The sequence below is a fragment of the Elephas maximus genome, chromosome 23, assembly GCF_024166365.1.
Source record: "Elephas maximus indicus isolate mEleMax1 chromosome 23, mEleMax1 primary haplotype, whole genome shotgun sequence".
Taxonomy (NCBI): domain Eukaryota; kingdom Metazoa; phylum Chordata; class Mammalia; order Proboscidea; family Elephantidae; genus Elephas; species Elephas maximus.
In genome coordinates this window covers 65,900,279-65,923,201 of record NC_064841.1, presented here as the reverse complement: position 1 = coordinate 65,923,201, position 22,923 = coordinate 65,900,279, and the positions used below count along the sequence as shown (strand labels likewise).

The following is a 22,923-nucleotide window of genomic DNA, read 5'->3' as shown; positions in this document are numbered from 1 at the left end:
TGAAAGAGGAACAGCTGCCTTGATGAGGGCACTAATGGCCAGATTCCAATAGTGTAGGATACACCAGTAACATGAGATACACCAACCACACCCCACCCCTAACTTGTAGGAATCAGATGGTGGCCTGACGAGAGTGGAACAAGGAGAGCATGCAGCAGTTCTTCCTTTCCTTGAACCACAGGTCAGGCTTGAGCTGCTGAGGATGGGATCACTGCACTAATTATGAAATCAAAAGTTTGATTTTATATGGACAAGACTTTTTAGAATGAACCTAATCTTATTTAAGTGAAAGTGACCACAAAGCTTTGGGACCTCCCCAAGATGTCAGAAAGGAAAATAGAATACACTTGAAGGCAGTGTGAAGAGAAAACTCAATCTGTACCAGTTGCACCCTATGATATTCAACTTGTTCTATAAAATCAGCTACACATGATTTTTTTGATCAGCATTGTTGTCGTGGTTGTTAGGTCCCCTTGAGTCAGTTCTGACTCATAGCAACCCTATGTACAAGAGAACAAAACACTGCCAGGTCCTGCGCCACCCTCACAATCGTTGTTAAGCTTGAACCCCGTTGTTGCAGCCACTGTGTCAATCTATCTCATTGCGGGTCCTCCTCTTTTTCAATGACTGTCTACTCTACCAAGCATGATGTCCTTCTCCAGGGAGTGGAGAAGGACATCATGGTGCCAAAATTAATACCTGGCAAATAGTAAGCACTCAAATAACATGTCCAAAGTATGTGAGGCAAAGTCTCACCATCCTCCCTTCTAATAAGCATTCTGACTATACTTCTTCCAAGACAGATTTGTTTGTTCTTCTGGCAGTCCAGGTATAATCAATATTCTTCACCAACACCATAATTCGAAGGCATCAATTCTTCTTCGGTCTTCCTTATTCACTGTCCAGTTTTCACATGCGCATGGGACGATTGAAAACACCATGGCTTTGGTCAGATGTACCTTAGTCCTTAAAGTGACTTCTTTGCTTTTTAATACTTTAAAAAAATCTTTTGCAGCAGATTTGCCCAATGCAATGCATCATTTGATTTCTTGACTGCTGCTTCCATGGACGTTGATTGTGGATCCAAGTAAAAGGAGATCCTTTACAACTTCAGCATTAATTGAAGTGTAATTTTTATCTAAGTTATTATTAAGGAATTCAAGTTCAATAACATTTTTAACTCATAAGAGGATAGAGGGGCATTCCTCGAACATCACTCCCATGGCATTCGTCCATTTACCTAAGATACTTGGATTAGTTGTGGTGCAATAAAAACCCACAGTCAACTAAATGCCAACTTTACCATGATACTTTTCATATTTTTCGTTCTTCAGTAAGCTCGTCAAGAGTCAGCAGACAACAGCTTTGTAACTTTATATTGGCAAATCAGATCTTACGATTAAGAAAATAATTTGCCTAGATGAATGCTTTGATAATTATAAAAAAAAATTATAATTAGGGCATAAATATGCATTATCTAATTCAGTAGTCTGGTTTCTATATTCTCTCCTAAGATGAATAAATTCATTTCCTTCTGAATTACTCTCAGATTTGATGAGATAATAATTTCCTCAGTTAAAAGGATCAAACGTATCATATATTATACATATTGTATGTTTTATTTTAAGTATAGGTCTGGGATATAGAAAATTAGCAGGCATGAGAGAAAAATTGGCAAAGAATTTGATTTTGTGATAAATATTTGAGTGCTTACTATTTGCCAGGTATTAATTTTGGCACCATGATGCAACCATAAATAAGCCATGGCTCCTGCCCCCCAGGAGCTTGAAGTCTAGTGTAGAACAGAAAAAAAAAAAAGTTAATAATTTGATATGATTTTCTAAGGGCTTTGATACTACGTGGGTAAATCCTTCAACATACCTCCAGCTCACCTGAAGCTCACACATAGGTAATTTTAAGTCAGGACTATGATACAGTCTTGGCAGAAGGAGATTGATTTTGTAGGGTCTAAGGCTCAAAAAATTTGGGATACCCTCTTTAAGAAAAAGAATATAAACTTACTTTTGTAAGCTTAGCAAAAACATACAACCATGAGAAACATTTAATCACAACTGAAAACTGTAAAAGGGCCTGCACCAGGGACAGGCCCTGAGGCTTATGCTTCATTAGCTGTGTGGTTTATCCACCTCTGATTCTAGAATACAGAAAAGTAAAGGATGCAATGGCACCCAGAAGAGAGGCACCTAGCCCACAGTATGATGTGATCAAGGAAAAGGACCCAGAGGAGAAGACACAGTAGTTAATTCCTGAAGGATGGATATGAATTAGGCAGTGATGGGGGAGGAGTCGGGCTGGTGGGAAGGAAGGGCTAGGCAGAGGCAAGGAAGGCCTTGCAAGTTGAGGGAAACACAAAGTAAAAGAGATCCGGGTGCATCCAGGAAGTACAAGTTTCTAATTGCTTCAGGCTAGATGGCTGAAGTGTAAGATACAGGGTACCATCCTGGACAATGTCATTTTCTGCATTTCCACATCCAAGGGGCAGAGGCTAAGTCACTATCCTTCATAGTGCCCTGATCTTCCCCAGTGGAGGGTATCTTCTCATTATCAAGATCTTTGGAAACTTCTGGAATTTTTTACTAGGAGGTAAAAGACTGACCAAATGTTGAGGTCAAAACCTATGTCCTACTTTTCTGAATTAGATAGACAAGATTATAAGCCTTAAAAAAATCTATCCAGAAAACGTGATATTTAAGTAGCCTTCCAAATTGAAGAAGGGCAGATAAAGCTACAACAATGGATTCTGTCTGGTATTTATAGAAGTCCTTTCCAGTTACGGGGAAAGTTTAACCTTTTTCAACTTTAGGAGCACAAACAAATCATAAACATCTTACATGATTAAAGCTAGAAAAGAAATTTAATTCAAATGTGCCGTATATTCTTCCAACTACATAATTCTATGGTCCTACCTTTTTATTTTTCTTGGTTTAGCCTAAAAGTGTATTTTTAACATATTCCAACTTCTAAAGGATGCAGAATATGAAAGTAGTTTGAGTTGCTGCAAATTCAGCTTAAAAAGCACTTTTACATAAAGAAAATGTATGAGTAAGAAAGTTCAACATCAAATCCAAGTGCTGGCTCACTTGGTTAAAAAAAAAAAATCCCTATTCAGGAAAATTGTGGCATCCGTAGAATCCTTCAGCTTCTGGCTACTGCAAAATAAATTCAATTTAATCAAAAACTCCCAAAGGAAAGGTTATTGGAAATACCCAAGTGAATATACTTGTACTTTTATACATAAAAAATCTAAATCAGAATCTCAAAGTGTAAATTTATGAGTGGAAATTGTATACAATATAGAAAACATTTCTACTAATAAACTATAACCCTTAGGAACAAGTCAGTTCTTTTTTTGTTGTTTGTTTTCTTATGAGACACCATCTATTTAATATTAGGTCCCTGGGTGGCACTTCGGTTAAGGGCTCACTGCCAATGGAGAGGTTCGAACCCACCCAGAGGCACCTCGGAAGATAGGCCTGGTGACCTGCTTCCAAAAGATCACAGCCATGAAAACCACATGGAGTACAGTTCTACACTGCATATACGGGGCCGCTGTGAGTCTGAATCGGCTCGCCAGCAACGGGTTTGTTTCTTTGGTTTATGTAATAGGAGAGAAACAAGAGCTATCAAGGTCAGTCTCTTGACTGTCTCTGGGGTATAAAAAAATAAAAGATGGTAGAAAAATAATGAACCCAATTCTCCCCAGAGGATTGCCTTTCATAAGTGCTAAATTTTGATAAATGAGCTTGCAAGAAAAAAAAAAATATATATATATATATATATCAAAATATAACTTAGATAGTAGTCCTGAATTCTTAATCAAATTTAAGGAATAATAGTCATAGTCCATGATTGTCCAGAGTGTGGTTGACTAAATCTTTAAATTATTTAAAAGAGCCTCCAGTAATGGGAAAAGGAAGAAAACGCCGAAAGCTTTTTCAATTCACCACCAAGATGTGAGCTAAGAGCTATAAAGATTAAAGGAGCTGCGATATATTAGAAAAGATCACTTTCGGAAGTGGAAAGCAAGCAAGAAATGAGACACTCCCCTTTCTCCCCATCTCCCCCCGCAGGAAAACAATGACAACCCGTTGCCTTCGAGTTGACTCCAACTCATAACAGTCCTATAGAACAGAATAGAACTGCCCCACAGGGATTCCAAGTAGCGGGCTTGTGGAGTCGAACTGCCAACCTTTTGTTTAGCAGCCGAGCTCTTAACCACTGCACAACCAAGGCGCCAAAAAAATAAATAAATAAAATAATGGGGTCAAAATGTTTAGAATCAGGGATTATCTGCGGGGCGTAGACAGCAGGCTCTGCAATGGGGGCTACAAAAATTCTAATGAAAATACTCAGAGTAGTGAGAGAAAAAATCCAGCTGGGAGAGAGGGATCTGGGAACATACAGGCTGTGAATAAACCCTTCTTGGCGTCTCAGTGACTTGGAAACACAGCACTACTTTGCAGCATGGTGTTCGTAATGATGATAGAGAATGGAAAAAGTGGCTAAACTCTACTATTTTTATACTTTTTGTGTGAACACCAAATCCCGTTGCTGTAAAGTCCATTCTGACTCAGGGCAATCATGGCGATCAGAGTAGAACTGCTCCATAGGGTTTTCTTGGCCATAATCTTTACAGAGAGGAGCCCTAGCAGTGTACATGGCCGCTGACTGAAAGGATGGTGGTTTGAACCCACCGAGTCGCTTCATGAGAGAAAGACCTGGTGATCTGCTTCTATAAAGACTACAGCCAAGAAAACCCTACGGGGTAGTTCTACTCTGTCTCAGGGAGTCACTATGAGTCAAAAATTGACTCGATGGCACTAACAACAGCAACAGCAATCTTTATGGAAGCAGATCACCAGGGCTTTTCTTTGGCAGCACCCCTGGGTTAGTAGCCAAGCGCAAACCATTTGAGCCACCCAAGGATTTCCAGCTAGAATGTGTACTTCCCATCCCCCGTGTAATCAAGACCAGCCAGAAATGTTACAGAGCCTCTCGAGTTTTCAAAGTCAAAGATTTTTGATTGGAAGCTAGAACTAGGGTTGTTTGGCATTTATTTGGCTGTTTTCAAGTTATAACACAGTCATGCACTGTTACTACTTAGCAAACAAATGCCGTGTAGCGCATCCTCCCAGGAGCCAATTATACTCTGCACCCAAGATTGGAAAGAGCTACGGATATTTGCCTTAGGGTGCTTCTCATGAGAATTTCACAGAACGTTCCTCTTTCTGAATTGCAGGGCAAACCCTCGGAACTTTAACTTTGACAATGTGGGAAACGCTATGCTGGCCTTATTTGAAGTTCTGTCCTTGAAAGGCTGGGTGGAAGTGAGGGATGTCATTATCCACCGCGTGGGCCCGGTAAGGAAGCACACGGAACCCTTCCAGCGCTTGGCAAGCCTAGCTTTCACCTGCTTTGGTGAATAACCCTCCTTTTCATTTACGCAGGTCCATGGTATCTACATTCATGTTTTTGTATTCCTGGGTTGCATGATCGGACTGACCCTTTTTGTTGGAGTAGTTATCGCTAATTTCAATGAAAACAAGGTAAGAATTCTTGATTTGAATACCACAGGGCATATTCTTTTCTGGCTGCTGACTTGGAGTTTTTTTTTTTTTTTTTTTTAACACTCGGCATGAAGTCACGTTAAACTATAATGTGACTGGTGTAAATAATCTCTATTAACTGTTTTACAAGTGTCCTCATTACTGCCTTTCAGGCCCATTATTTAAGAGTACAATCCTCTTGCAAAATTTACCCTTTTTGAAAATAGTGTCATTAACTCTCTGACAACTGAAAGGTACATCTCCTATTATTCAAACTGAAAGACTGTGCAGGAAGTTATTAAAATATAATAGTTGAAACTGATTCACTGATTGCAGGTAATATGACTTTCACCAAATGTAACCCGAATGCTCCTTTGTAACTAAGTACACAAACTTAGAATATTGATGGGGGGTGGGGAGCGCAGTAGAAACTGTTAAATTCTCTTTTGTAGGATGGAAAGAAGATCTTTCTAATTTCACTCTTTGCATACTTTATGCACTCAGGAAGCATGCTGACTTCAAACAGTTCTGTATTATCAGTACAGGGGCTCCCAGATGGGAAACCAGCAAGGGTAGACAGTTTCCTCTCAGAGGTGAGTTTGGGGAGAGCATTCCAGGAGCACCCCTTGGCGAGGTGTTCTCATTCTCCTGGACACACGGATATGCCCTCTCGTGTGTAAGGGTTAGTATTTGGAATTGTAATTGTTGAAATCGCATGCCATTTTCAAGCACCTTCAATGTACTAAGATCTTACATGAATTCTCATGACTCTGAAATGCACCGTTGAAGAAAAGGAAACTTACAAAGGTTCAGAAACTTGCCTGAGGGGTAAAAAGTGGGACCAAGATTCCGAAGCAGGTCTCATTACTGCAGGCTATGTTATTCTTCGAGTGCAGAAATATACAACTGTCACCGGTCTTTCTGCCTTGAATTATGGTGAGAAGTGCCTGCAAAGCGCGGTGCCCTTAGATGTTATTCATGGCTCGGAGGGATTCGTGCTCGTTTACATCAGAGCTCTGTGGTTTGTGTAGCTACATGTGGGACTGTATAGCTCAATGTCCCCAGGCTCAACGTGTGTGGCAGCAGTTACTCATTTCTGCAGCTGCCTCCAGTGGATTGCCACCTTTGATGTGTGCCTAATGAGTATGTCATTTCATCTGGGCTTTCAAAGGGTGTGATTTGAAAAATCCCTCCTTTGGGCCCCAGCACTACTGCAACCCACAGAAACACGGAATTTTAGAGTTTCAGAGAAAGGTAGCAATCATGTAGCCAGCCCCCCTAATTTACTTCCTAACACATTCAGAAGAGTTGCTGTAAACCCCACAGTGTATTCAGTTTAATGCTAGGCAGAAAGAGGAAGATGGATCTTTTTAGACGCCTTTGAGCCATGCTATGGAGCAGACCCGAGGAATCCCAGAGCACGGACTGAAGTTAATCTGTCAATTAACAGGAGGGTTTAAGAGCTTGCTCAGAAAGTCATGGGGTAGAGGTGGAGGGGGGTGCCTCTGAGCAGGTGCCTGACTTCAAGACCCTGAGGTCATATGGTAATTCACAGTCCAGCAACATACATGAAACAACACAAAGTGGTCAATAAGTGGAAGCAAATGTATAATTCGTTGCAACTCTTGAACTTAGAGGAATGGCTGAAGTAAGCCAATATAGTTAGGGAGGGCCTACTTGCAACATGGTTCTTATCTAACATACTGAAGGAGGATAGAACGCCCTGAGCCTGAGGTAGTGGGCACGAATGTGAACTCAAATGGTACTTAAAGAGGACAGTTAATAGAAATCCTATTTCCAAATATTACAAACTTGATTAGTTCATTTGAGGTATAAATTTCTAATTATGTAAACCTTTTAGAAATTTTTATTCTTCAAGTTTTTAGAAACTACTATATAAAATTATTCATTCATTATTATTTGTTCAACAGAGTCCCTTTTGACATGCTTGGCTAGTAGCTGAAAGGTTGGAGGGTCCAATCAACCCAGGGGCACCTCAGAAGACAGGCCTGGCGATCTCCTGAAAAATCCTCCACTGAAAACCCTATGAAGCGCAGTTGCACTCTGACACACGTGGGGTCACCATGAGTCAGAATTGACTCGATGGCAACCAATTGGTAATAGTCATTCAACAGATTTATTTTGAGCACATACTAAGTACCAAACTGCTCTTGGCACTCAGGAAGCTCACACTTTAATGGTCATGCTGTCATTGCTGGGTGCTGTTGAGTCAATTTTGACTCAAAGTGAACCCTGTGACCCAGTAGAACTGCCCCACAGGGTTTTCTTGGCTGTAATCTAGAGGAGCAGATTACCAGGTTTCTCCCACAAAGCCCTTGGGTAGATTCGAACCGCCAACCTTTTGGTTAGCAGTCAAGCGCTTGACCATGAGTCATACCTAAAGTTATATAAATAGATTGCCAGATACATAGGCAATAGAGAGATACAGAGATATTCAAAATAAGGTAAACCTTGGGGGTAGCATTTTCACAATTGAAAGGAACAATAGCTCTTTGGTTCTTTAAGAATAAAATGTCTTCCTTAGAAAATAAAACCCCCTTTAAAAAGTTGAAAGTCTATACCAGTAATATGGTTTTTTAATTTCTCTACTATAAAACAATATTTTGATTAATAAACTTAATTTGACGACTAATAAGCTCTCAGAAGTTTTCATATATTAATGAACAGATGATACCTCCATATTTTCATTCTTTTGGCTCCTTTCGTAGTTGAACTTTTCAAAATTTCTTCTATTTTCATAATGAAGGAATAATATTTCTATGGTGTCTAGAGGGCAAATATTTGTTTCTACTTAGAGAGAAAAATAGATTAGCAATATTAATATCAGAAAAAAAGGTAATTTAAAATGAATAACATTATTAGGAATAAAGAGTATAATTAAATCATGATAAAAGGAAGTAATCACCAGGAAGTTATAGAACTCCTAAACGTCAAAATGTGCAAAGTGAAAATTAACAGATCTAGATGGTGCCTGGCTACTACTACCAGCTGCTTTGATTGGGATCACAACAGAGAAAATTGTAGAACAAAAAAATCAAATTCGCAAAATGAATAGGCTTGCAGGTCTGACAGAGACTGGAGGAACCCCCGAGACTATGGCCCTAAGACACCCTTCCGTTCAGGAAACGAAGCCATCCCCAGAGGCTACCTCCCAGCCAAACAATAGGCAAGCACATAAGATAGTAACACCTGAGAGGAACATGCTCCATAGAACAATCAATTATTTGAGATCAAAAGGGCATTATCTGCCCAAAAAGAAAGACTAGAAGGCAGGAAGCGGTAGACAATCAGGACAAAAGAAAATGGGGCAACTGGGGTGGAAATGGGGAGAGTGCTGATACACTGTGGGAAATGAAACCAAGGCCATGAAACACTTTATGTACAAACTATCGGATGGGAATCTAATTTGCTCTGTAAGCCTCACCTAAAGCACAATTTTAAAAAGAGAGTTAGGCATGGGGGCCTTGAGTGAAGCCACGTAGCAAGATAAATTGCAAATAGATGTCTCAGGTTCAGAGATGCCACGAGCTGGTAAGAGGGCTCAGAGGAACACCTATCTCCAGGCCTCTCTGTTAAATGGTTTTCATTAAATTCTGTGAGTTTTCTTTTGTATCAGGTAAAGATTTTTTTTAAATCACTGGTCCAATGTGTGCTTTTATCACAGGAACGCATGTTTAGAGGAACCCCTAGGAGGCCTAAAGTACGTTGGCCCATCATAGTCCATCCATCTAGACAGGGCAATGCGAAGAGTAGGACATATTACTTGGGTTTGATCTTTTTTTAGTGGAAAAATCTGATCCTCCACATAAAAATCGATATCCATAAGGGACAAAAATCATGCTATTTCTGGCATAATTATGTGGGAAGGGAATGTTTTGATTAATTTTCTCAAGCCAGTGTTCTGTTAAAGAATTGTCATAAATAGGTAACCGTCCAATCTTTAGAAGGTCCTAGCGTCTAGTACGAAGAGGGGATGCGTCGTTCTTTATTAAGTCAGGTAATTCCTCTGTCTTACTTGATAAAATTCCAATGTATCTAGGGATTTCTCTGTGTTGGAGCAAACAGCTAATTTGGCAAACACGAACACCTTTGAGTCTTCTAAAGCAAACTTTCAGGTGTTCCATGGCCTGGCCGGGTGTTAACAGTTGGGTTAAATTAAAGCACAATACTTGACGTTGAGTCAACCACCCAGGAGGATGCTATAGTTCAATACATACGCTCACTTAAAGGTGATATTGAGGTTAACACTAGCACCGTGTGTAATACAGCAGTTCAATACAGGAGACACTAACAGGTCTGACTTTTGATGCTCAGATTGTGGAGAGGGGTGACAGAGTCAACATTTAGTCAAATTACCGATAGTAGCTACTGATGCATCAAGGAGATGAATTGATACAGTGGCTCCAAGAATGGGCTCAAGCATAGCAACAATTGTGAGGATGGCACAGGACTGGACAGTGTTTCATTCTGTTTACATGGGGTCACAATGAGTTGGAACTGACTCAACAGCACCTAACGACAACGCCACCACCTACTGACTGGGCTAATTTAACAAAGGCATTTTCTCTCCATGCGTTACAGGGGGTTACTGAAAGCCGTAAAGTAAAACTTAAGAAAGGCTGTTAAAAAAAAAAAAAAAAAAAAAAAACTATCCAAATAACAGCTACAATAAAGTAAGCTTCTTCGGCCATATGCCTGAGAAAATAAAACTCTTAACAGAGACCCGTACTGGTTGCCATCGAGTCGATTTTGACTTATAGTGGCCCAATAGGACAGAATAGAACTGCCCCCACAGGGTTTCCAAGGAGCAGTTGGTGGATTCCAACTGCCAACCTTTTTAGGATAGCAGCTGAGCTCTTAGCCACCGTACCACCAGGACTCACGTACCAGGGAAAAACCAAAAAACTGAACACATTGCCTTCGAGTTGATTCCAGCTCATAGCAACCCTATAGGACAGAGTAGAACTGAACCATAGAGTTTCCAATGAATGCCTGGTGGATTCAAACTGCCAACCTTTTGGTTAGCAGCCATAGTACTTAACCACTATGCCACCAGGATTTTCTTACTAGGGAAAGAGACCACAGTAATGAAGTATTGCCAATAGCACAAGAATAGCAAAGACTATAAGCAAAGTCCAGAGCTTTCAGGAACTTGCATGAGGTCTTGTTTTGTGATCTTGGGACAATTAGCTGTCTACTTCTGCAAAAACAATATATAAGAATGAAATAACAATTAGAAGTGCATGCGCCCCAAACAGGAAACCCTGGTGGTATAGTGTTTAAGTGCTACGACTGCTAATAAAAAGATTGGCAGTTCGAATCCACCAGGCGCCTGTTGGAAACCCTATGGGGCAGTTCTACTCTGTCCTATAGGGTCGCTATGAGTCAGAATTGACTTGACAGCAATGAGTTTGGGTTTTTTTTTTTTTTATGCTCCAAACAACAGAATTTCAAAGTACATAAAACAAAAATCGGCAGAACAAAAGGGAAAAATAGAAAAATCAACAAATAGACTTGGAGATAGCAACAACTGCCCATTAGTGATCTATAGAACAACTAAACAAAACATCAGTAGGAAATTAGGTCTCACATATATAGATTGTAGATTGACATTTATAGAACAGTATATCCAACTGTAGAATAACGTTTTCAGGTGCACATGGAATGTTCAACCAGGATAGACCACACACTGGGTTATGTTGTTTTTGTTGTTGTGGTTATTCAAAACCGAAACCAAACCCACTGCCATCAAGTTGATTCTGACTCACAGTGACCCTATAGCAACCCTATAGACAGAGTAGAACTGCCCCATAGAGTTTCCAAGGAGCACCTGGTGGATTTGAACTGCTGACCTCTTGGTTAGCAGCCGTAACACTTAATTACTACACCACCAGGGTTGTCAAGTCAGTTCTGAATCATAGCGACCCTAAGTACAACAAAAGTATTTCAGTAAACCAGGTCGCACAATGTTAGGGTCAGAGTAAGCAACACATGGAAGGACCGTGGGCTTCCCAGTAATTATTCGACAAAATATAGTGCTGTTGTTGTTGTTAGGTGCCGTCAAGTCAATTCCGACACATAGCAACCCTATGTACAATAGAAGGAAACACTGCCTGGTCCTGCACCATCCTCCCAATTGCTACTATGCTTGAGCCTATTGTTGCAGCCACTGTGTCAATTCAACCTCTCTTACCCTGACCCTCTACTTTAGCAAGCTTGATGTCCTTCTCTAAGCATAATAATATTAATCATGTTTTCCCTCCTGATAACATCTCCAAAGTACATGAGACAAAGTCTCACTATCCTTCATTCTAAGGAAGTACTTCTACAGAAGTACTTCTTCCAAGACAGATCTGTTCATTCTTCTGGCAGCCCATGGTATATTCAGTATTCTTCACCAATATCATAATTCAAATACATCAGCTCTTCTTTGGTCTTCCCTAGTCATTGTCCAGCTTTTGCATGCATATGAGGCGATCGAAAATACTGTAGCTTGGGTCAGGCGCACCTTAGCCCTCAAGGTGACATCTTTGCTTTTCAACACTTTAAAGAGGCCTTTTGCAGCATATTTACCCAATGCAATACGTCACTTGATTTCTCGACTGCTGCTTTAAGGGGAATTGATTGTGGATCCAAGTAAAATGAAATCCTTGTCAACTTCGATATTTTCTCTGTTTATTATGATGTCACTTCTTGGTCCATTTGTGAGGATTTTTGCTTTCTTATGTTGAGCTATAATCCATACTGAAGACTGTGGTCTTTGATCTTCATCAGTAAGTGCTTCAAGTCCTCTTAGCTTTCAGCAAGCAAGGTTGTGTCATCTGCATATCACAGGTTGTTAATGACTCTTCCATCAATCTTGATGCCGTGTTCTTATTCATATAGTCCAGCTTCTCAAATTATTTGCTCAGCATACAGATTGAATAAGTACAGTGAAAGAATACAACCCTGACTCACACCTTTCCTGATTTTAAACCATGCAATATCCCTTCGTTCTTTTCAAATGACTGCCTCCTGGTCTATGTACAGGTTCTGCATGAGCACAGTTAAGTGTTCTGGCATTCCCATTCTTCACAATGTTATCCATAATTAGTTATGATCCACACAGTTGAATGCTTTTGCACACTCAGTTAAACACAGGTAAACATCTTTCTGGTATTCCCTGCTTTCAGCCAACATCACAATATTCTCATATAAACCTTACAGTAATACTTTTAGTTAACTCAGTTCTATATAGTTATTTAGTTAACTCAGTTCTGTATAGTTATATAATTTTGCTTCTATGTAATTCTGGATCAGCAGCAGTCTGAAAGCCCCGTCAGCTTCTTCATAACACTTCTAAGAAGTCTTGATTGAGTCCATTTTCATTGAAATATTTTAGTCAAGTGTTTTCAGTGAATCAGCAAAGTTAAACTTATCTGCAGATGACAACTTAAAACGTCCGTGGTTAACTTATAACAATGATAATTCTTAAAAAAGAAAGACCTGGTGGGAATTAATTACAAAAGTAATGCAGAGCCAAAGAAACTTTAGATAAAAATATCTCTAAGCATAATGTAAAAAAAAAAAAAAAAAAAAACTTTTTTTTTAATCATATTTTCCAGAGAGGTTCAGATATAACACATAATAATCTTGAGACATAATACTATATAGTCAGGATATACCAGGAATGTACCAAGCCTATCAAGTCTCTAAACATCTGAATGGTAATAAAAAACTCCATAGGTAAATGATGTGAATTTCCCTAATTAAGCCATTGGCTTTAATGATGCTAGATTCAAAAGAAATAAAGTTGCAACCAAGCTAGCAGTTAAAAATAATAAAATTAGGATATAATACTATGAACTTATTGTCTAATATTAGGCAAATGTCACTGACACATAAATTCTAACCCAGAGAAAATTTGAAACTTCCCCTGATTTGACAACGCATTTCATATAACTCGTAACACATTAGATAAACCTGTGTCTTTTAGCACTTTTTTCTTTATATAAAATGGAACGAATCTTTTTTGGCTTTCCACGAAGTCTCAGAGATGTCAGGAGCTTATCGTAGGTCACCAAATAATGATACTTGAGTTATTTAACCAAAGACCTGAAAGATAAAAGCCTTAGTTTTTTTTTTTAAAGTCATGTGGCTGGTTTTCAACTCAGGAATTTATTCTAATGAGATGCTGAACCCTTGCCTTTGGGGCAGATTACAAAGAAAATAAAATTAACTCTTAAACCCAGTAACTAAAGAAAAATTTGTTATTTCTGTTAACAGCAAGAAACCTAATTCTTTGCTGTATTTGACATAGAAGCTCTTACAAAATTTTCCATAAATTAACCCATCAAACTTTAACCACAACAGATAAAAAATTTGAACATATCAAATAAATTCCCTTTAATAAATCTTTTAAACATTGTCTTTAATTCATATTTCTTATAATACAACCTTTTAAGTGCAAAAATGAACACACTCATCAGCAAATACAAATATATATATAAATATATTTCCTTTCTCTGTGGCATAAAAAGCAAAAGTATATAAACTTAAATTATAGTGACTATCTATTAACTTGATTTAACATCAGTAAGTTACCTAAAGATCTTGAAAATTATGTTAAGCCTATGTACTACAAAACATATTTACTTTTGAAATAAAGTTTGTTTAAATAGTCATTTATCTCTTTACCATTTCATTTTAGGCATGTCTCATGATTCCTATGCTTTGGCTTCTTAGAACTCCTCTGCAACTGAGAGAACTTGTTTACAGTTCTTTTATGATGGGGATTCACCTAATTTCTAATAGTAGTAAGACAGCATTTTTCCTTTGTTTTAAAAGGTCTTCACTCAGTTTGGAGGAGCCCTTCAAAAGCTTCCCTAGAACTACATGGCCTCCACTGGGGGCCAAGGAGGCCTGATTCAGCTCCACCCTCCCTATCTTTTGGTTTATGATCAAAGACAAGAATTGGTCATCCTAATTCATTTACATATGTTTAAGTTGGCCTAAGTATTTTGAAAGACAAATCACCAAATTCTTGTCCTTTTTATTATCCTCTCACTAAGAAATTTAGACTTCCTTTTGGAGCCCTGAATGCACAGTAGTTAAGAGCTATGGCTGCTAACCAAAAGATCAGCAGTTTAAATTCACTAGGCACTCTTTGAAAACCCTACAGGGCAGTTCTACTCTGTCCTATAGGGTCACTATGAGTTGGAATCAACTCGATAACAATGGGTTTTTGGTTTTCCTTATTAATAAATAAGAAAATTAATTAATTTCTTTTAAATAGAACATATTAGATATAATATCAAGCTTAAATTACTTATAAAGATTTTGCTTTTGAGATTTTGCTTTCAAGATTGACTTAAACCTAAAACCTTTTTCAGAACAGATTTATTTTCATTAACTCTTGGGAATATTAGAACTATTAGGTGTTTATTTATAATTAAACTAATCAGGGTAAGTTCTTTGAAGAAGTCTAATTTAATAATACCTTCTGGAGGTTGGAAATAATTATATTTTCATAACCCTGTCTTTTGCATGCTTTATAAGCTCTATTAAAAAAATAATTTAGAGCAATTTGCCCTTTTTCAGTGCGTTTCCCAAATAGCATGACTTCCAAAGACAAGACAGAAATTCAAAACAAAAAAAGACACGAAAATCACGTACATTCATCAGTCTGTGAGGCCAGCTCAAAGCTCAACATTCAACATTAACAAAACCAAACCCAAACCCAGTGCCATCGAGTCAATTCCGACTCATAGCAACCCTATAAGACAGAGTAGAACTGCCCCATGGAGTTTCCAAGGAGCGCCATTCAACATTACATAACACAAATATATGGGGAACATAGTTTCTTAAAATGTACACAGCAATTCTTGGATGAGACAGATGCAATTCAGCAGAAAAATAGGTCCCACATAAATTCATTTACTTGCCAGAGTTTCAGATGGGAGAATATAAGACACTCTGACAAAACATGAACGTCAAATAAAGTTCCCCAGAGGAAAGATAAAAGACAGCACAAATGAGAACTCATTTTCCCAAAATGGAAGGAAAGGAGCAGATGGAAATTCATTTTCCCAGAGTGATCACTGAAATTCTAAATTATTTCAAACACATTAAGCTTATAATGTTTTAGAACGTGAGCCCCAAACCAGCATCCCGGTAGAGGGATAATCCAGGCTCATTTATCAAGGATGTTAAGAATTAGGTTGAAATTTTGGTCTCCTGGAGTTAAATCTTAAAAGACACTGGGTTTCACTTGTAATAACTACACAAAACCTGGTTTTGTTCTTTTTTTGAACTCACTTCATTCTGCTGGCTAGAGACCTAGTCTCTTATTTTAAGCATACCTGAGAATCCTCATGAGGATTAAGAAATTCCTTTACAATCATGCAAAGTTCTGGTGAGACCAGGGAAAGTAATCTGTAGGGGTTTGTTTGTTTCCTCTGAGTGTCGAAGGTTTGTTTTCTTCTTCTATCTCCTTAGGGTAGAAGGGTAATTCTGACAAAGTGTTGTTAGAAGATTAAGAGAGTAAGGGTTGGTATAAGGAAGAAATGGCTGGCAAAGAGGCAGCTGGTATTGGAGCTGCAGAGGTAAGTGGACCAGAAACTTGACTCCGCAACTGCCTATTGTGTTTACTTAATTTAGAAACAGTATTCTGCAGGGAAGCAATTTTGCTATCTGGGTGTCTGGTGGAGTCCTCTAAATACCAATCAAAATAGGTGTCCCATAGCGTTTGTTTAATTCCAGAGCCCTATAGGGATTTTTTTTTTTTTTTTTATAGGGAGCCGGAGCTCTGGTGGCTCGGTGCTTGAGAGTTCAGCTGCTAACCAAAAGGTCAGCAGTTCGAACTCACCAGCTGCTCCTTGAAAACCCTATGGTGCAGTTCTACTCTGTCCTATAGTGTTGCTATGAGTCAGAATCAGCTCAAAGGCAATAGGTTTTATAGGGTCTGTATGAGTCAGAATCAACTTTATGGCAACAGGTTTGGTTTGGTTTTTTGCTTTCTAATTTACTGCACAGAAAAATAACTTTAGATAATCAAAAGCATCTCAAAGTGGCCAGTGGTTTTTCAGGCTGTTTTTAGTAATGGTTATGCCAAACAGACAAAAATGTACACCTTGAGGAACCAAAGTGTTTGTTCATGTAGTGAGTAGGAGTCCTGAAGGGGGGCCCTGAATTGCCTCTAATACTGACATTTCCCATTTTCTCAGGAGGGTTCCAGTTTATTCTTGAAATTTTGCATTCTCAGACCGTACAAATCTTAAAGGGGTCTGCCATGGGGCTTTGGGCAATGTTTTAACTGTGTGCCTTCATTGCGTGAGATTTTGCTTGCAGCTGACAGGAAGCCTAGTGCTCTGGCCTGTCGCACATCCCAGCTTATCCTGTCACAGGAGTTTTTATTCAGCCGAAGCTGGCAGGGACTGCTCTGATGGCTCATAAGAGATTGTTCTGTGCTCGCAGTTTTGCTTGTGGCTTATGGAACCCGAAACTTCCCAGAGAACAAACTCGAATCCCTCTAAAACAGCTAACCTTGCAAAGACCAGACAATATTTGCCCAAAACATATTTTTCCCACTGCCACTGGTGAAGGAATAGATTTCTGCAGAAACAAGCCAGAAAACAGACTTATAAGTACAAAGTGAAACTAATTTCACTCAGCTTCACGAATACAAAACATATCCCTCAATAAGACTCAAAGAGCTGCAGCACAAAAGGAGCGTGAGCTCAAATTTGAGAGATTATTTACCTTAAGACAGCTCCTGAGATTCCATGGAGATGGTGAACCCCTGGTTGCCTGGAGCCCAGATCCTTGGCTTCCCAGAGCTGCAGAAGATAATTTACCATCAAATCCCACTCTGACACCAAGAAATGTCAAAGAGTAGAACAGGCTCTGCAGTAAAAGTATAAGTAAAGAGTTTTATTGAGGGTGAAAAATACAGTTTAAACCAGGAAACACAGGATACAAAATGAATGTACCAAGTGTCCAACATTCTGAGGCAGAGGTGAGCTGTAATACAGAAAAGTGGGGAAGGGAGTATATGACCATAATCATGCAGGCTTGGAATTACATATAGGTGCAAGACAATAGCAAACTAAAATTTTACAAAATTAGCTAATCTGTTTTCTAACATTGAATTTCTGGAGTCCATCTAGTAAGTGATTTTCTGAAAGATCTACATATACATTCTTCCTGGCACAAGCATTCTCCTGAGATCATGTTGACAAATATTTCCTGTCCAGCATTTCTTCAGAAACTACAGTTTTGCCCCATCTATTGTTTGTAGGATGTGGTTAAATTTTCACAAGAAGTTGCATGTCATAAAGCTCTAAATTACAGGTTCTATTCTTAGGCAGGCAGAGGGGAGGACTTAGAAGAGGGTAAAATTTAATTCAAAAAATGGGGTTTTGATTCAGGTTTGGGTCAGTCATTTTTTAATCATGCCAAGCACCTCAGCCTATAAAGGAAAAATTTTGTAAATTAGATTTTTTTTTAATTAATAGTAAAAGACATTATAAGTGAAATGAAAATACAAGCTAAGACTAAGAAATTATTTACAATTCACACAACTGATGAACTATTAGTATTAGAATAAATAAGGGATTTCTATAAAACAATAAAAAGTAAATATCGAAATACAAAAATGAGCAAAGAATATGAGTAATACACATAGGAAGATACAGGAATCACCAATAAATGGATAAAATGTTTTATCTTATTAATTTTTGAACTTAAATTAGATGCCACATCATACCCATCAAAATGGCCAAGTTAAAATATCTGATAATGTCAACTATTTATACTTATCCAATCTGTATGCTGAGCAAATAACCCAAGAAGTTAGACTATATGAAGAAGAACAAGGCATCAGGATTGGAGTAAGACTCATTAACAACCTGTGATATACAGATGACACAATCTTGCTTGCTGAAAGTGAGGAGGACTTGAAGCACTCACTGGTAAAGATCAAAGACCACAGCCTGTAATCAGTATGGATTACACCTTCACATAAAGAAAACAAAAATCCTCACAAATGGATCAATAAGCAACACCATGATAAACGGAGAAAAGATTGAAGTTGCTGACGATTTCGTTTTACTTGAATCCACAATCACAGCCCATGGAAGCAGCAGTCAAGAAATCAAATGATGCATTGTGTTGGACAAATCTGCTGCAAACGAACTCTTTAAATTGTTAAAAAACAAAGACGTCACTTTAAGGACTAACGTGTGTCTGACCCAAGCCATGGTGTTTTCAGTTGCCTCATATGTGTGCGAAAGCTGGACAGTGAATAAGGAAGATCGAAAAACAATTGATGCCTTTGAATTATGGTGTTGGTGAAGCATATTGAATATACCATGGACTGCCAGGAGAACAAACAAATCTGTCCTGGAAGGAGTACAGCTGGGGTGCTCATTGGAGGTGAGGATGGCGAGATTTCACCTCATGTACTTTGGCCACGTTATCAGGAGGGACCAGGCCCCGGAGAAGGACATCACGCTTGGTAGAGTAGAGGGTCACAGAAAAAGAGGAAGACCTTCAACAAGATGAATTGACACGATCGCTGCAACAATGGGCTCAAGCATAACAATGATTTCAAGGATGGCACAGGACCAGGCAATGTTTTGTTCTGTTGTGCATAGAGTCCCTGTGAGTCAGAACCAACTCAATGGCACCCAACAACAACATAGGAAATGGGAATATTTGTGTAACATTGATGGGAAAATTCGGGGGGTATTTTTCTTAGGACAACAGCTTGGCAATACCTGGTAAATGTAACCATACGTAAATTCCTAGAGCCCATCTATACCTCTTGTACAGATTTATTGTAGAGAAAATCTCATAGATATTTACCACAAGACAGAACATGTGTGTTTATTGCAGTGTTGATTATAGTCATCAACTCAAAATTAATAACTTCTGGTGTATTTGTACATTAGACTACTATACAAGCAGTTAAAATGAGCAAATTAGATCTAACTGTACAAAAAACATACTGTTCAGTGACAATAAAAACAAACTTCACAAGTAAATACGTATTGGATAGCATTATGTAAATTAAAAAAATTCAGAATAAATAAATAAATACATCTATACATAAGTAGCAAAAGTCTGAAAATGTAAGTGGGGAGGAGATACATCTGATGAGCTGTCCTTAGCTCTGGTGAAGAAAAGGGAGGGTGGGGTTGGGGATGGAGTCTCTTTAGGTATATTTGTAGTATTTTATTTCTAAAAAGAAAGATCTGAAGCAAATGTGGGCGAACCTTAGCATTTGTTAAATCCGAGTGGCGGAGTCACAAATGTTATATTATTTTCTGGACTTTTGTGAGGTCAGAGAGTGAGGCAGGATCTAGAACATATTGGAGACTGTAGTTTGGATTTTATTCTAAAAGCATCAAGCAGGAAGGTCTGATCTGATTCAAGGTTGTAACCAGGTCCCTTTGGCTAGGATGTAGAGAATGGATCATTGCAAGGCAAGAGAGGAAACAGGGAGCTGTTAGCAGGCTAAAGTAGTAGTTGGGTGATATGACAGAGATGGAGTGGATACAGATATTTCACCTTGTTGACCATCTAAAAGGTTGTAGCATTCCTAAAGACAGTGTGACTGCCTATTTCCCTACATCTTTGACTATAATAAATGTATTTTTTAGTCTTTTCCATAATACAAAGAAGGCTTTTTAAAAATTTCAGTCTTTCAATTACTAGCGACATTAAGGTTTTTTGTTTTTTGTTTTTTTTAATGTTTATTGGCCATTTCTATTTATTCTTTCATGAATTTTCCTTGAAGGTCATTTGCCCAATTTTTTTTTATTACCCACGTTTCTATTTCTATCTCTCTTTTCTGTAACTTGGGGGCGGGGGGTAATGTTAAGTATATTAGCCTTTCTGTGTTTCAAATATTCGAATGTTTTGCCCCATTGGTCATTGAGCATGCATCTTCTCCAATTTCTAAAGCAGCAATACCCCACCGTAGCTGCGCTTTAGAATCAATCACTAGAATAGCTTTAAAAAATACCCATTCCCGGCCCCTCACTCAAATATCCTGAGTTTTGGTCTGGATTGAATCCCAGGCATGGGTATTTTTTAAAAGCTCACCAGATGAGAACGGCTGCTTTAAGGGTCTATTTCTACTCTAACTTTCTGTGTTTCTACTAGTCATTTGCACCGGGAGGCGGGGGGAACTACATGTAGTCTTGGAGATGCTCGAGTCTTCAGGCAGTCCCCAGAGACCTGTCGCACTATCAGCAGTAGCAGCAGCAATTGTCCCCAAGTGGATTTCGGCTCATGGTGACCCCATGTGTGGCAGAGTAGAACTGTCCTCCGTAGGGTTTTCAGTGACTGATTTTTCGGAAGTAGATCACCAGCCCTTTCTTCCATGACGCCTCTGGGTGGATTCAAACCTCCAAACTTTCTGTTAACAGCCAAACGTGTTAACCATTTACACTAGCCAGGGACTCCTATAGTCTTATAGCCTAATCCAATCACCCAGAATAAAGGTACTTGATACTTTTTATACATGTGTCTTGGTGTTGTCATTTCTGTTGGCCTTCTTGGTATACTATTACAAAATCTAATCACTAAATTATATGCTCTTTGATAGCAGTTTTAATGTTCTGTGATGTAGAATCTACATTATTGTCAAGAATGTAGCAGTTTGTAGACCATAAATACTGTTGAATAAATACATGAAGGATAATAATTTTTAATAGTTGGCCCTTTTTCATATGGACCAACTATGTTTTTGAACAGTTCTTCCTAATAGATCAGGAAAAACCAATTTAAACAATAATGCAATAGCAATTTTCACCTACCAATTAATCAAAGAAGTTTTAAAGATGGTAAAACACAGAGCAGCAGAGGAAGGGGCCCTGTCGTTACGTTTGTGGGAACATAACCTGATGCCTCTGGAGGGCAATTCTGCTGCTTGGAAATCTAAGGACATAATTATGGATCTGTGAGAATCAAGCATATTTATTGCAGCATGATTTATAAGAGCAGAAATGAAAACGATCTAAATGTTCGAAAGCAATCAGATTGTAATCATTAAAATTAATGTTTAAGAATATTTTTAATGTCATACATACGAAAATATTCAAGATGTTTTAAATGGAGAGACTATGTTATAAATAATATGCACAAGATGACTTGTATTTTATTTGTGTGTATGAAAAAGGTCAGAAGGCTAGACACCAACATTTAACATCTTGGTAGTGGGTTTATGAATGATTTAGAGTTTTTTTGTTTTTGTTTTTTTACTTATCTCCATTTTAAAATTGCTATGCAATGAGCAGATAAGCGTGTGTTACTTTTGTAACAAGAGAGTAAAAGGTTAATTTTGTTATGTTATTTAGGAGTGACAAAAAATTCAGGAATATATTTCTTCCATTGAATTTGGAAGAGTTAATAGAAGGCCTTAGCTTTTCTGAAAACTTGGAAAAAAATGTTTCCACTTTCTAAAATTATACTTTTGCCTATATAATGTAATATAATATGATATGATATATTTTATGTACATTTTAATCAATTCTCTACTATAAAGTACAAAATATCTCATCACATTTCAGCAGCTGTTACATCATTAATGTCTTAAAGATCCAAATTTTATGGCCTCACACCACTTAAAAATACTTTTGCCATTGCACATATTAAAAAGACTTTAAAAAATCCAAAATACCTTTAAGTAGAAGCAGCAGCATTGACAAGCTGTAATACTACTGCCGCATTTTCTATTATGAATTGAAAGAACACAAACCACAATGGAGTTAATACCGCTTTTTGAAAATTTAATCACATAGAAAACCCTTTTTTTTTTTACATTTTCCAAACCTGTGGATTATAAATCTACAAAGATATAAATTGAAGGCTGTCGAATCCTCTCTGAAAAAGGTGGCCATCATCCTGGGAACTACTCTCAAAATCAGAAAGTATCTAAACACCGTGGTATTGGAAGAAGATCCATATTTGAAAACCCCAAATCCGTCCTGTTTGTATCTCCACCCCAGCTCATTGTACTCCCATCTGGAATGCCTGTTTCCATCTGGAACCTTCCCGGGCGTAGAGCACACACTGACAAAAGGCCTTTTCCTGCTTTCTTTTGTTTATTCAGGGGACGGCGTTGCTGACTGTAGATCAGAGGAGATGGGAAGACCTGAAGAGCAGACTGAAGATTGCGCAGCCTCTTCATCTCCCACCTCGCCCGGGTATCAAAGATGTTCTGATTTTATTCATGTTGGCCGCTTGTGCTCAGGATTCCCCAGGACTCTAAGATTTAAATTAAAATAATAATCGTAAGACCACTAGGAGGTCGTGCATAAGTTAATATAGAAACAGGCTCCAAACTACA

At 38.3% G+C, this 22,923-nt stretch overlaps 1 protein-coding gene across 3 annotated transcripts in view; it reads left to right on the top strand.

Moving 5' to 3' along the window:
* Positions 1-22,923, top strand: part of NALCN (sodium leak channel, non-selective) — a 406,966-nt gene that overhangs the window by 355,822 nt on the left and 28,221 nt on the right. For all 3 annotated transcript variants that reach the window (XM_049867215.1, XM_049867216.1, XM_049867214.1), the window contains 3 exons: positions 5,261-5,381; positions 5,469-5,567; positions 22,687-22,780. In XM_049867215.1, coding sequence (XP_049723172.1) covers positions 5,261-5,381; positions 5,469-5,567; positions 22,687-22,780 — 314 coding nt within the window. The remainder of the gene's footprint in view (positions 1-5,260; positions 5,382-5,468; positions 5,568-22,686; positions 22,781-22,923) is intronic.